Below are 12,784 nucleotides of genomic sequence, written 5' to 3' on the forward strand. Positions count from 1 at the left end.
AGGTCAGACGTGATTTCTAACTTTCTAATGAACATAAACCAGCAAAGCAGCAGACCGAAATTGATGGCACTGTCAATGCGATTTCAAGTTGCAATAGAGCTTTTAGTATGAGAGAGTCTAATGCTTTGACCCTGCACGCTTCTCTGCCTTTGCTTGTTCTGTGTGTGCCGGAACTGTTGTGGCTAAGGGGATTCCAAGCGGATAATTCCAGGCTTTTCAGACCAGTTTTTGGCTGAGACCTGTGTCTGAGGGCTGCTTCTGGTAAACACCTTGCTGCAGAAACGAATTCTTCCGTTTTCCCCACGCAGGTGCAGAGGCAGTACAGATTGCTGGCAGCAGCGGTACCAGCACTTCCATGCTTCCCTTCTGTTGCCCTTGATCCCTGAGCAGTAGGAGCGCTGAGGTTAACTTACACTTGTTTTATCTTTATGCTAGCAGGGAACAACTGCTGCGTAATTTATAGAATTAACACATCTCAAATAGTTTCTGATTACCCACTGCTAAACTACAGCAATGGCAGAACATCACCCCCTCAAACTGTGTACTCCTTTGCATAGCAGAAATTGAAATGAACTCTTCCTCCAGGAAGTCTCTGTTGCTGATTAACTCCGGATCCTGAGAAGAATCCAAGGCTCTTAGAGCAAAACAGGTGTTGTTTTCAGATCCAAGAGGAGCTTTTGTTCTGTTATTTTTGACATCAAACTTGGCTTTAGGGAAAAACAAACTAAAAAAGTATTTTTTTTAGTAAATATGGTTTTTGAACGGTGACATTATTTCATCCATAGCTTCTTTGCATGAATCTGCACCTCTTCTACTACATGATTCATTTCTCCATAAATCCAGCTCATTATCAACACAGTGTCAAAATGGAGACTGTGCAGAGGCAGTAGGCATTTACTGGCTAACGTGCCAACAGTTAAGATAGAAAAGTGCATTAATACATTTATTATATTCATAGCTCTCTTGCTGGATTATACAAGAGTCTTCTCTCCAACAACTCATTGGCAGTACCTATTTTCTTTCAGAAGACTGAAAATAATCCCTATACAATTCAAAGCCTGAGGACAGCATATGCCACCGCAGCAAAGTAGAAGAAAGCATAAGAATGGACGTCCAGGCTCAAGCAAAGAGTCCGTCCAACCAAGTAGCCCATCTCCAGCAATGGTCAATATAGAAAACGTTAAAAACATGGCACAAATACATTTACATATTTCTGGAGTACTTTGTTAGTGTTCAGCAGTTTGCAGTTCAGGGACTTGCTATGTGCCTAGGTATTTAATAGCTCTTACAGTTGTCCAAAGCAGCATCTCCTTTCATTTATTCTGAACTTCTCATCTGCTGCTTTCATTTAATATCTCCTAGGTTTTGTAGTAGAAGAGACAGTGGACATTCATTTCCTACTTAGCTTCACCATAAGGTTTCTGTTCTTATGGGTCTCCATCCTATCTTCCCTCAGTATACTCTTCCCTAAGTATATTTACGTGCAGGGTATATTTAATCACTTCTTGTGTGGCCTCCCACCCATACCTTTGGTCATTGTGCTGTTCCTTACTTGTCTCTCTTTTAGTTATACTGTATTTTTAGAGGTGAGACTAGACCTCCATACAATATTGAAGAGTTTGTGATGTATTCTCTTTTTTTTTCCTAATAGCTCCTAATAATCCATTTACAATTGACAATTACTGAACATTTAGCTACATGATTTCCTAGAATGAAGGGATATGGAGGAGCAAGTGCAGCTCATTTTGAGAATCTTACTATGCGAAGTCTAACATTCCCACATTTTCATTCCCATGGTGTGAGGACTAACCAGCTAGCCAAAATGGGGAAAAAAAAGTCTTTCACAGTAATCTTGACTATTTTGGTTTATAGGGTTCCACAAGCTCCCAAAGGTGTTTTCCAGTTACTGTTCCTTCTCTGCCCTCAGAGGCTGGTTGTGAAAGGGGGTTTCTAATCCTGTGCCAGAGTCCTTGGTGCTACAGAGCTTCAAGTGGCAGAATAGAGGTTTAGCGGCAGCTCCATTTAAAAACTCAAGGGTTTCATTGATGTATGAAAATGAGCAGTCAGCAGAGTCACGTTTATTGATTTAGTCATTCAGATCAATTGATTTTATACTACGAAGGTTTTCATTCTTCAAAAGCCATTTTTTTTTTCCAACAAGGTACCACCACACGACAGCTACAGCCAGCAGGGAGGTGACAGTTCAGGCAGCAATAGCAGGTTTGGGTCCCTGGGCTATTTGGTACTATAGCACGAGATATTGGCTGAAAATTCCTGTGGTAAAGATCGATTGTCAGGGCCCCGAGTGAAGCAACAGGCCTTAATGGCCCTGACCCATCTTGCCTGGGACCACCACCTCCACCCCTGCCTGCGGCCCAGGACCCCATTTCAGCCCAGCCCTGGGGCTGCCAGCCCCTGCCCCAGTGATGCGAGTTACAAACAAGTAACCAGCATGGCCTGTTCGGCGACAGCTGTCACAGAGGAACAAGGCACAAACCAAACCAACAGCCTCTGTGGACGGTGAAACGTTAATTGTGTCAAGCCACAGGTAACGCGAAGAAGCATTCTCACATCCAGTCTGTGTGCCTATTAGTATTTATGCTCATCATCTTAATAATGACTCCTCATGTCATGGGGTGGGTTTTTTGATAATTGAGTTGAACTAGTAAAAAGATTTGGTATCCTTCTTTATCCTTAAAAAAAACAACCCAAAACATTGCTCAGTGGTAAGAGCTGGGGTGTCCCGTCCTGAAACACTGGGCAGTGCAGCCCCCCCAGGCAGGGTGTCCCTGCAGCCCGACACGCACGTGCCTGCTGCATCGTGGTCCAGCCACAGCAACAAGACCAGCAGGGAATCAGGAAAGCACAACGCTTGCTGAAAACCATAGTTCTGAGACAATCAAGGTGTGTTCAGAAAGTTATTATTTATAGAATAAAAGCACCACTGAAGATGACCAGTAAGCTCTACATGATACTGGCCTGTGTAACAGCATCATCTTGCTGTCAACCTGCTCGGTCCGTCCTTTCCTTCACATTCCCTCCTTTTTTGTTTTTACTCTCTCTTTGCATCTTCTCTCGAGGACTTTTCTGTATGCAGAAGCACAAGCATCGCAGCACACATCAGCGCATGTGGCCTGAAAGACCTGCCTTGGCTGGGTGTGCGTTCACCCCGTGTTCCTGCATGTTTGTAGTCTACACGTTAAGGCATGTCTATCCAACAAGCCATACTGGGAGGGGGCTGTCCGGGGATGCTGGAAGCTGCTCTGGGGTCATAATATTCAGCAGTTTCCACAGCCGGTGGTGGGATCCCGGGCAGCTGGAGAGTGCCTGGGCAGGTGGGATTCAAGCTCCCAGGGTCCTTCCTCCAAGACCCTTGCACTCACCTGCGTGCCGCTTTGCCCACTCGCTTTTGAAACGACACCAGGCCAGCACCCCTGCCCTGGAGGGGTTGCTTCTGCCCAACAGCAGGATGATCAGCCAGGTGATCCACTACCGGCACGGGGATAGCATGTGGGGCACGTGGGCACTGCTCAGGGTAGCGAGGTCGAGTTCAGACCCACCTCCCGCTGCACGGGCCCGCTGCTGTGCGGGCAGGCAAGGGCGGGTGCTCGGGCTCCGGGCTGCTGGACGGGAAGGCATCTGCACTGCCGCTGCTGGGATTTGGCTGCTCTGGAGCAGAACGAAGTCAGTTGCAAAGTGGTTTCATCTTTTTGCCACAGGAAAGAAAACACACTGATAAACATCAGTTTGGTTGTGGGCTAGGGTGGTTATGAACCACAGGCATTGCTCTGCAGGAGAAAATCCCCAAATCTATGGTCAGTCTCTCCTCAACAAACTTCGCTGATAGTGCAGCAATGGCAAAACCCTTACCACACCTTGACCGAAAAAGGCTGTTTTTTCGCCTGTGTAAACTATTTCCCTGAACTACAGAAGCTAAAAAAGAGCTCTTTCAATGCCGTACATTGGATCTATGTGAGGCACCGGACATTTGCAGCCCTACAGGCCAGAGGGATGCCACCCAAATGCTGAGAAGTGGGGCTGGCCATGCAGTGAGCTCTGGGAGGCAGGACGGTGCCTGCAGATGGCAGGGGTAGGAATCGGTGGTCAGCTAAACGTGTTAACTGCCGAGTGCTGATTAACACATCCAAAACGGCATGAAGCACTATGCAGAGATAAAAACACATAATATAGCACAAGATACACATGGACAAACACCTACAGGCACATCCAGAAAGCAAACCCCCTACCACCACAGCCGTGCCAAGGTATCTCCTCTCCTCCCAGGCAGCTGCACCTCTCCCCAAATGGCACAGAGGGAAACGACCAAAGGACTCTGCTCCAGCATTTTGCCATGGGCTTTGCAAATGGGCTATGTGGACTTGGGGCATGATTTTTTCACACTCTTTACCAATATAGCTATTACAGCAGAACTTTGCAGGTAAAGTAACAGCTCTTTAGCCCTCTTAATGAGCTAATTATTTTTCTATTATACAAACACTGGCTCTGGCACTGAAAGATATCAGAAATATTGGAATGACTTTATCTGGCCTTTCTTGTCCACTATCACCCAGGCAGAATTTACATTTCAGGTATAGGTAAAGTACATGCAGAAATGACAGAAACACAGAGGGAGAGATACACGCACATATGTGTCTTCGACCTATAAAAATGTTATTTGTAGGACATGGAAGAAATTAGTGCATTGGAGACACAATGAGCTAGTAAAAGCTTTTCTCTCATTAAGGAGTGAGCTTATTTGCATGCTAATGAACCAGCTTGTTCTTCCAGCTCATTGATGTTTCACCGACATGCTGAGATGTCATCTATGGAAACCACGTGCAACGCATAATTGAAGTCAGTTCTTGCCTGAAGTTGGATGAATGTTGGGGGAAATATAGCAAGATGAGAAAACCAGTCATATCAAAGTTGGCAGCAGATCCTGTCGCCCATGCGGCCCTTTGCCCAGGCTATACCCACCTACTTAACCGCTGTTTACAAACAGCTCTCCTCATTCTAGTCCTACCTTTCAAGTGAGCACAGCAGAGGGTTTCTCTGACCCTGTCTTCTAGCAGCCCTAACGCTTGGTCTGTGCAAGATTGCCTTGCCCATTTTAGACTAAGAGACAAAAAAGGCTCTTCAGCGAAAGACTCCTCTAGAAAGTGCAGCGCTGTTAGGTTTTGTGTGGAGGTCTACCTGTGAGGACACCTTTTCCAGTCTACATAAAGCTTTAGAGCTGTCCACTGCTGTTTTTCACTCCCTCATCCATGCTGCATAAAACTGCCAAAAAAAACAAACTCCTCCGTGGACTCCAGCGTGTGTAACATCTTCCCCTTTTGTGGTGCCAGCATTGTGCAAGTTTGCTTTAAAACACGGCGCCAACTTCTTGTGGACCAGAAACTGCTCCAAAACCAGTTCACCCTTCTGGCACAGAAGGGTTGAGCTAACTACCCAACCAGACACCTCGGCACATGTTGGAACCACATCTAAATTATAGCTCGTAGAGTCAGTGTTCCCCATTTCTTTGTTATTGCTCTCTCTTGCTGTTTCCAGATGTCCCTAGATTGTCACTGTTTCTGATATTCATCTCTTGTGTTTTCTAACCTACAACATTCCACAGATCAGCAGTACTTCCTAGTTATAAGAAGGATTTGAAACAAACCACACCATAGCATGTTTTTAATTCCTTTTTAATATAAACTTCTCTAAACAAGATGCTTTTAGTGACAGAGTTTGAAAGAAGATTCCTTAAAGGCCAGGTGTCAAAAAGACATTCAGGAGTCAAAAGGCTTTTCAAAATGTCAAGTCATTAGTCTCAATTGGCATTAGGGAACAAATTATGAAATGGTGGAGGTCTGCTCAGTGTCCCAAGATGTAAAAGATTTTGGTAATTATATATAATTTCCAAAGTTGGAAAATTAGAGCATTCTCTGACAAATGGGCATTCTTAAGACACAGTTTATCTATGGTAGATCATACAGAAGAATCACGTGCTGTGAGTGCCAATTTCTTTTCATGACACTATTTTTGCTGTGACTTCCAATATAACTGAGTTTAATCCTAGATCCACCTGCTATTAATGGGAGCTGCAGTACCAAAAAGAGAGCTAGATGACTAGAGGCTGGCCCTTAGGTATAAATCTGTTTTTAAAAAGTCAGGGGCCATAAGACTAAACACTGGATGAGCTTAGAGCTATTCAGGTATTAAATTCCTCTAGGAATTCCCAATGACAAGAAAGGTAAGTACCAGGAATTAACAGGGACCGGGGCTTTGCAGCACTGTGCCAAATGTTATGTTGGGTGTAAGTATCTCATGGCCGTTTCCGCAAGCCAAGTGTTTGTGTAGCATGTGGTATGCTTCTAAAATAACATGAAATGCAGGGTGAGTTCAGGATGCAGTGTTACGTGTGCCAACTAGCATGCTGCTCCATTGGTCAGGGTGCCTTCTCCAGAGCAAAACCTCTGATCAGAAAGCTGCAATCATTCACTCAGGGGTTAGTCTGTAGCTTTGGTTACCGTGGGATAGACGAGGGGCAAGAAAGGGGCCGCCCACAGTCTAGCGTGTTGTTGCCACTTGCTGTGTATTTGCTGACCAGGGGACTACAACAGTAAACAGGAGCACAGGTTCCAGTCAAGTCTGTGCTCATTTTTGGAACTGAAATGCCACTGACCATTAGGTATGCTGGGAAGGTGTCTTTGCTTGCCACTCAAAAATTAAAGCAATGCATGCTAATGAACAGGCTATCAGTACCTGATGTACCAGTATTTTTCCCTGCTAGATGAATGGCAGTATGGTGTGGAAACAAGAGGTCTGTATAAAACCTAGAGCCTGCTCTGATCCTTTCTACCTTCTTCCTACATAGCAAATATGGACCAAAACATTTGCAGCAGCTGCATCGACTTAGTATACTCTGTCTTTCAAAAGGCTCCTAATCTAAAGTTCCCATAGGGGTAGTTGTCCCTGCAGACCTGGCCAGTCCTGATACCACATGAGGCTGGAGTAGAAGTTTTTAATCAGCCCAGAGTTGCTCAGATGGGCTCTGGAAAGAAACCCCCAACTTCCATTCCTGTGGGAGCAGGGAGTGCTGGGTCAGACCGCCACCGGGCACTCCATTTTCATTAAATGGAAAACCAGCTCATGCCTTGAGGACAGAATGCTAGTTTTTCCAACAGGCAACTGGTGAGCATGCTGGAGACCAAGAATTAAAACCCAATCTTGAAGTACTGCTAAAAGAATGAATTTAAGGCAGGCAAATCACGCTAGGCAAAGCAGAACTGCACACCGTACGCCTGCGAATCCCCCAGGCAATGTTTTGAATTAGTGATCTCTTGCACTGCTTCCACCCTACTACACATTTCTTATTTTTCAAATAACATATGCATTTGAGAAAATCACAATCTGGTTTTAAATAACTGGGGGGGGTGGGGGGTGGGGGGGTGGAACTAAAAAGCCTCCAAAAACCCAGATGCCAAATTCATTTTGAGATTTTTCCCCCTCTCCACTATCCATCTACGTTACCACCAGTCCTGTTCATTACTCCATAATTCTTACCTGAGTGAAATCAAGAGGTGAGTCCAGCCTCCCTGTCCAGCCATGAGACAAGTATCTCTTACAGGGAGCCAGCAGTGTGTTTGAGTGCCCCATCAAACTCCCCCGCGAGCTGGGTCACAGCCTTTAGGGCTGCTGAAGGCTCTGCCGAAGCCGCTGCAGACCCAGGGCACAACACTTCACACTGGGAAGAGGTGCTGGTGGCAGGAGCATGTACCCCATAAATGGTACATGCTCTTCTGGTATGGAGTATTGGAGAGGACCGAGGTATTACTTCTCGTCCCCTCAACTTAACTTACTCAGTTGCATCCATTTTTTAGTATAAGATTTCCAGAGGACAGACGTTGCCAGGTGTCCTTACCCACACAACACAAGTGAATCAGAACTTGAACTCCCAGCTAAATCATTACCACCACTGGTGGCTCAGACAGTGGCAGTACAAAAGAATTGAAGGTCATTCGTGAGAAGCAGGGCATGCACTCAACCCCCTGCTTTCTGCCTATCTTCTTCCAAACCAAGAGCATTGCAGTTAAGATGAGCTACCAGCACAAAATGAGTGGGCGACTGTGCCAGACATGCCTTCATCACAGCAAAAGTGAGATGGAGGAAATGCAGAGTTTTAGGGGATTTTTAAGGAGCATGAGTTTGTGCTTCCCCTGATTAGAAAATGCATTAAAAATACATCTTTTGGGGCTGATCTAAGACAGAAGGAAAGAAGGTTCATAACTGCACTTACGTGAATCCCAAATTTTAAAACACATCCAAGATGAGTGAGCGGGAATAAAACCTGTTCTGGTGAGCCTTACTCCTCAGGAATTCCCATTTGCTGGGAAAGAGGTAAACTCTGTTTTCAGGGAAATCAGTCTATTGAAGGGAGAGCAATTTCTCCCAATTGGAGTGTGAAGCATAACATACCCCACTCTTAAATCACTTATATTTTACTTTTTTATGATGCAATCGTGAATTAGCTTTTTCTGCATTTGTAATTAGAGGATAGAACAGATGGTCAGGGCTTAGTTCAGGGTGATAAATCCATTAAGATAACCTACAGAAAGCTGCTGCTACAGTGGTTGCTGCCAAATAACGGTTCATTCAATGCTTTGTTCAGGCTTTGGGCGCTGGGTGGAAGAAGAACCATCACAGTTCTTCACTGCCTTAAGGCACGAGGGAAAAGAAATCACACACAAGTTTGGGGAATGTATTATTACTGTCCAGGTGGCTCAAGGAACTTGGATGGTATGATACAGGGGATGCATGGAGCAACCCCGGGGAATAGCCTGGAGTTGTTGCTTCCCAACAGCTGCCCCTGCAGATACACTCACTCCATCAGAGTGCGTGTCTACTTTTCAAAGTGGATGAAATTTAGCCGAACAAGGTGGCTTGATTGCAGAATAGAGTTTTCTATCAAGGAGTGATTGCAAAATATCCATTTCACTTTGAATTCATGTCTTCACTCATTTTGCAAGAAATTTCTCAAAGCATTTAGAATCCTAGAATAATTTATGCTGGACAGGACCTATGGAGGGCATTTGGTCTAATCCAACTCAAAGCATTTGTCACAGTGGACCAAACCTTCCAACTGGAACTATTCTGTTCTGTTCTGTTCTGTTCTATTCTATTCTATTCTATTCTATCCTATTAACATTCCATCCTTAGACTCCAGCAGAAGGCTCCTGCTTAAGCTGGTCCACAAATACGACCTATTTTTTTCTAAGAACAGAGGCCAGAATAATTAGGTATCTTATAGCTTATGATTAGCAGAAAGATATATTAAACTGTAGAGCAAACAAGGCAAGAATTTGTGTGTTCATTATTTCTGATGATGTCTTTGACCTGAATCACAGCAGGTTACTCCACAAATTAATCTCAGCAGAATCCATGGGTTATCTTCAGGGAGGTTCAGATCTGCATTCAGTCTCTCTGTGCCTCTGGAAACCAGCAATACCCTTTTCCAAGATGCTTTAGCACTTCTGCTACTAATTCAATTTTTGCTGAAATCCCTTTCCATCTTTGGAATTCAGCACCGGCGCATTACCACATATCCTTGATAGTGTTTCTATGTGGAAACAGTATCTCCATATACCAGGAGCTGTGACTTTCATCACATCTGAGCAGCTAGAAACTAGCTGTGGAGTTGTATCAAGTCTGTTAGAGGAGAGGGAAGATTCTGCTGAGGAAGATGATCCTGCGATCATCTCCTACAAAAGCAGTGAGGATTTCTGTGGGGAAAATGAAGCCTGCCGCAGGTACAACCTAGCCACCAAAGTGCTCATGCCTGTCCTCCTTTCTCCATTCTCCGGGGACCTAGGCACACAGTACCACTACATACGACAGGTCCAAGCCAAATTCTTGTATGCTGAGGTCCCGTATGTTTCAACGGGAACGTCCCGTAGGAGGGGACATACATTAGGTATGACAAAATTAGCAGAGGAAAACTAATTGCATACAAATGCATATAAAATAAAAATACAACTATTTCAGTGTTTTCTTCCATATGTAGTAAAGTCGAGGGGCTTTATTAACAAAAGCTGCTTAAGCAGAGGTTTGAATTTGAACAGGGTTCATTTGATTTCTGCACCTCACCACTTCCTGGATGACTGCTCAGTATCTGCCAGCGTAGGCATTATGTGATGCTCTGCTTGTCCCCAAAGCTGTCAGTCAAGACAGAGCCTGGGCTGGGAAATGGTTAGAGCCCGAATAAATATTCGCAGGATAGTCTGGACCGTGACCACTTCCCTCCTACTCTCGCCTTCACCCACCTACACACATGCTGCTGCTGCTGCCTCAGTGCAAAGTAATGCTACAGGAGGAGCTGAGAAGCTTCTCCCCCACCTACATACATCTGATAAGACGTTGTGCTTTTGATGAGTGACCCTTCCCTGGATGCAGCTTGTGCATGTGCTGGAGTCAGGCGATGTTTTTAACAATAAACCCACTGAATTACAATTTAGGGAGAATTTACTTGGAAATTTACATAAGGTAGCTAGGGGAGACTTTTAACTGCTTCCCCTTGTGCATAAGGGAGAAAAAAAGGAGGAAAATTAAGTAAGAGCCTAATTGGCTTTTATAACAGTCTACGGGGAGAAATGCAGGCCCGTTCTCTGCCTAGCTACGAAGCCTGGTATGTGCTGTAACCATGGGAGGCAATATTACAGGCGTGACAGGACAATGATTTGGTTTTTCAGCACTGAAGATGTGAAAAATGAAATACATCCAGCCAGGGGGGTTGTCTTCTGCTTGAGGAAGACCTGTCATGCCAGTTTGGAGGACTGCAGGTCAGACTTTTGTCGGAGGGAAAAATGGAGGATCTGATCTGCCAGTGCACCACTTCAAATGTGGATCATGGGTGTTGGCATGAACAGGATCTGCCTCTTCCACTACCACGCTCATTTTAATCAAGGAGCGGCTTGCAATAAACTGGATAACAGAGAGGATGACGAGGCTAGGGCGGACGAGCCTAATGCTTTCTGCTCCCGCTGCTCCCCGGGGTACACGGCCCAGGTGCTCGCTCCCCTCCTCCAGAGCCCCAGGAGGATGGCACAGCAATGGGCCTGTATTGGTTCAGTTCCCACTGCCTGGAAATTGCTGCATTTTGGGATAGTACCAATAACAGAGAGCTGCAAAGAAGATATTGATGGTTCATTTTTTATTGAATTTTGTCTTTTAAAAAAGCGCCAGTTAAATCAATGTCAATTACATTAAAACATGCAAGTTTCAGGACTAATCGCTTTATCTCACCCTCCTTCATTTCCCAGCTACTTCAGGGAGAATTCCATTGATTACCTGTCCTCGTCAGCAGCAAACACTGCCTGAGAGCAAGGCCAAGAATGGGAGGGAAATGCCTCTCTGCCATGGTTGAACTGGAGACAGTGGCAGTGAGCCCGGGAGCAACCCCATCGACTGCCAGCACTTCCCAGCCCTAAGCCGTTTGCCAGAACTGGGGGAGTGTCAAATTGGGTCTCTCATCTCCAAAGACTCCCTAACATGTTTCAGTTCCCTCCTAAACCATGGCTAAACGACTGGTATAAGATGCCATAGGAATAACCTAGAAGGGGTTTGGAAAGATCTTTCTCTGATCTTCACTTCCCAAAATGGCTGAACACAGAAAAATGTTGTCCTGCCTACAGCATAGATGCTGCCCTCTGCCAGCGCCGAAAGCCCCGGTGAAGCCCACTCCCCCGTGCCCAGCAGCACTGCTCTCCCACCATCCTGAATCATGGTCCTGAGGACTTGACATCTCCAGGATTTTTATCGAGGTACTCCGGCTTCACTCCACTGTGTCTTATTATATAGGACAAAGCCATTAATCAGCTGTGTGCCCCCCTCTCCCCTGCTGCTGCAGAAAGTGAATGCAATCATCTACAAGCCTTGCTGCTATCTGTCTTTCGGTGCATGGCTTCGTGGATCTGAGCAGAGGATTTGCTTACAGCCATGGTACTGATCATACGCTGTGTTGGATATCATTGAACTCATCATCTTAGACATGAGGATGGTTCAATAAGAAGGGTGTGTATACACAGGACTGATCACACAACACTATTTTTTAGCTTTGATTTAAAAAATAGGCTAGAAGAATTAGATTGAAAAGAAAATCATTTTGTATTAAACACCATTATTAGCTTTGTTACCTGATGCAATCAAAACAGTTCCTTCCACACCATCCAGTAATGATGAACTAATTCCAAACCAGAAATGGAGCCACTGGGGAAAAAAGCAGACAACAGCATTAAAGCTTAACCTGGCAAACTGACTTGTGTTTAGGTTCACCTTTTAAGGACAGGAGACCAAATTAAACTACGGGTCCTATTACAGGTATATTTACAGGCCAAGGCAAAGCAGCTGTGACTGCAAATCACACCACGTAAACAAGTAGCCACCTAGCACACCGCCTTCGCAATTAATCAATACAACTAAGAGCAATGCCTACAACATGCATTCAGGAGAGCAAGAGCACTTTTGCATGCAAATACCAGACTTGTTCTCCTTCAAAACAACCTTTAACAGCTGCAAGCAAATGCCTCGACAGGAATTTGTCGTATCTACGGCTGCAGTGATCGTTCAGTTTTTAAGCCGATCTCTTTGCCTCTCGGTAAGAAGTGCTTGAAACCTTCACCTGCAAATGCCGCATCGGTATTTAAGCGGGTGCTTTTACTCATTGCTTTTATGAGGTGCGATTATTTAGGTTGAACGCACCGATTAGACGTGCAACCTGGCGGGGCGGGACCGGGGGAGCCGCCGG

The 12,784-nt window shown here is 45.2% G+C and overlaps 1 protein-coding gene across 1 annotated transcript in view; it reads left to right on the forward strand.

Moving 5' to 3' along the window:
* The first annotated feature begins 10,887 nt into the window (after positions 1-10,887).
* The window catches only part of MSRB2 (methionine sulfoxide reductase B2), an 11,379-nt gene continuing 9,482 nt past the window's right edge, over positions 10,888-12,784 (forward strand). Inside the window, exons 1-2 of the mRNA XM_009330613.1 lie at positions 10,888-11,046; positions 12,547-12,634. Of these exons, the coding sequence (XP_009328888.1) occupies positions 10,888-11,046; positions 12,547-12,634 (247 nt within the window). The remainder of the gene's footprint in view (positions 11,047-12,546; positions 12,635-12,784) is intronic.

Source organism: Pygoscelis adeliae, unplaced genomic scaffold, assembly GCF_000699105.1.
Source record: "Pygoscelis adeliae isolate BGI_AS28 unplaced genomic scaffold, ASM69910v1 Scaffold27, whole genome shotgun sequence".
Classification (NCBI taxonomy): Eukaryota; Metazoa; Chordata; class Aves; order Sphenisciformes; family Spheniscidae; genus Pygoscelis; species Pygoscelis adeliae.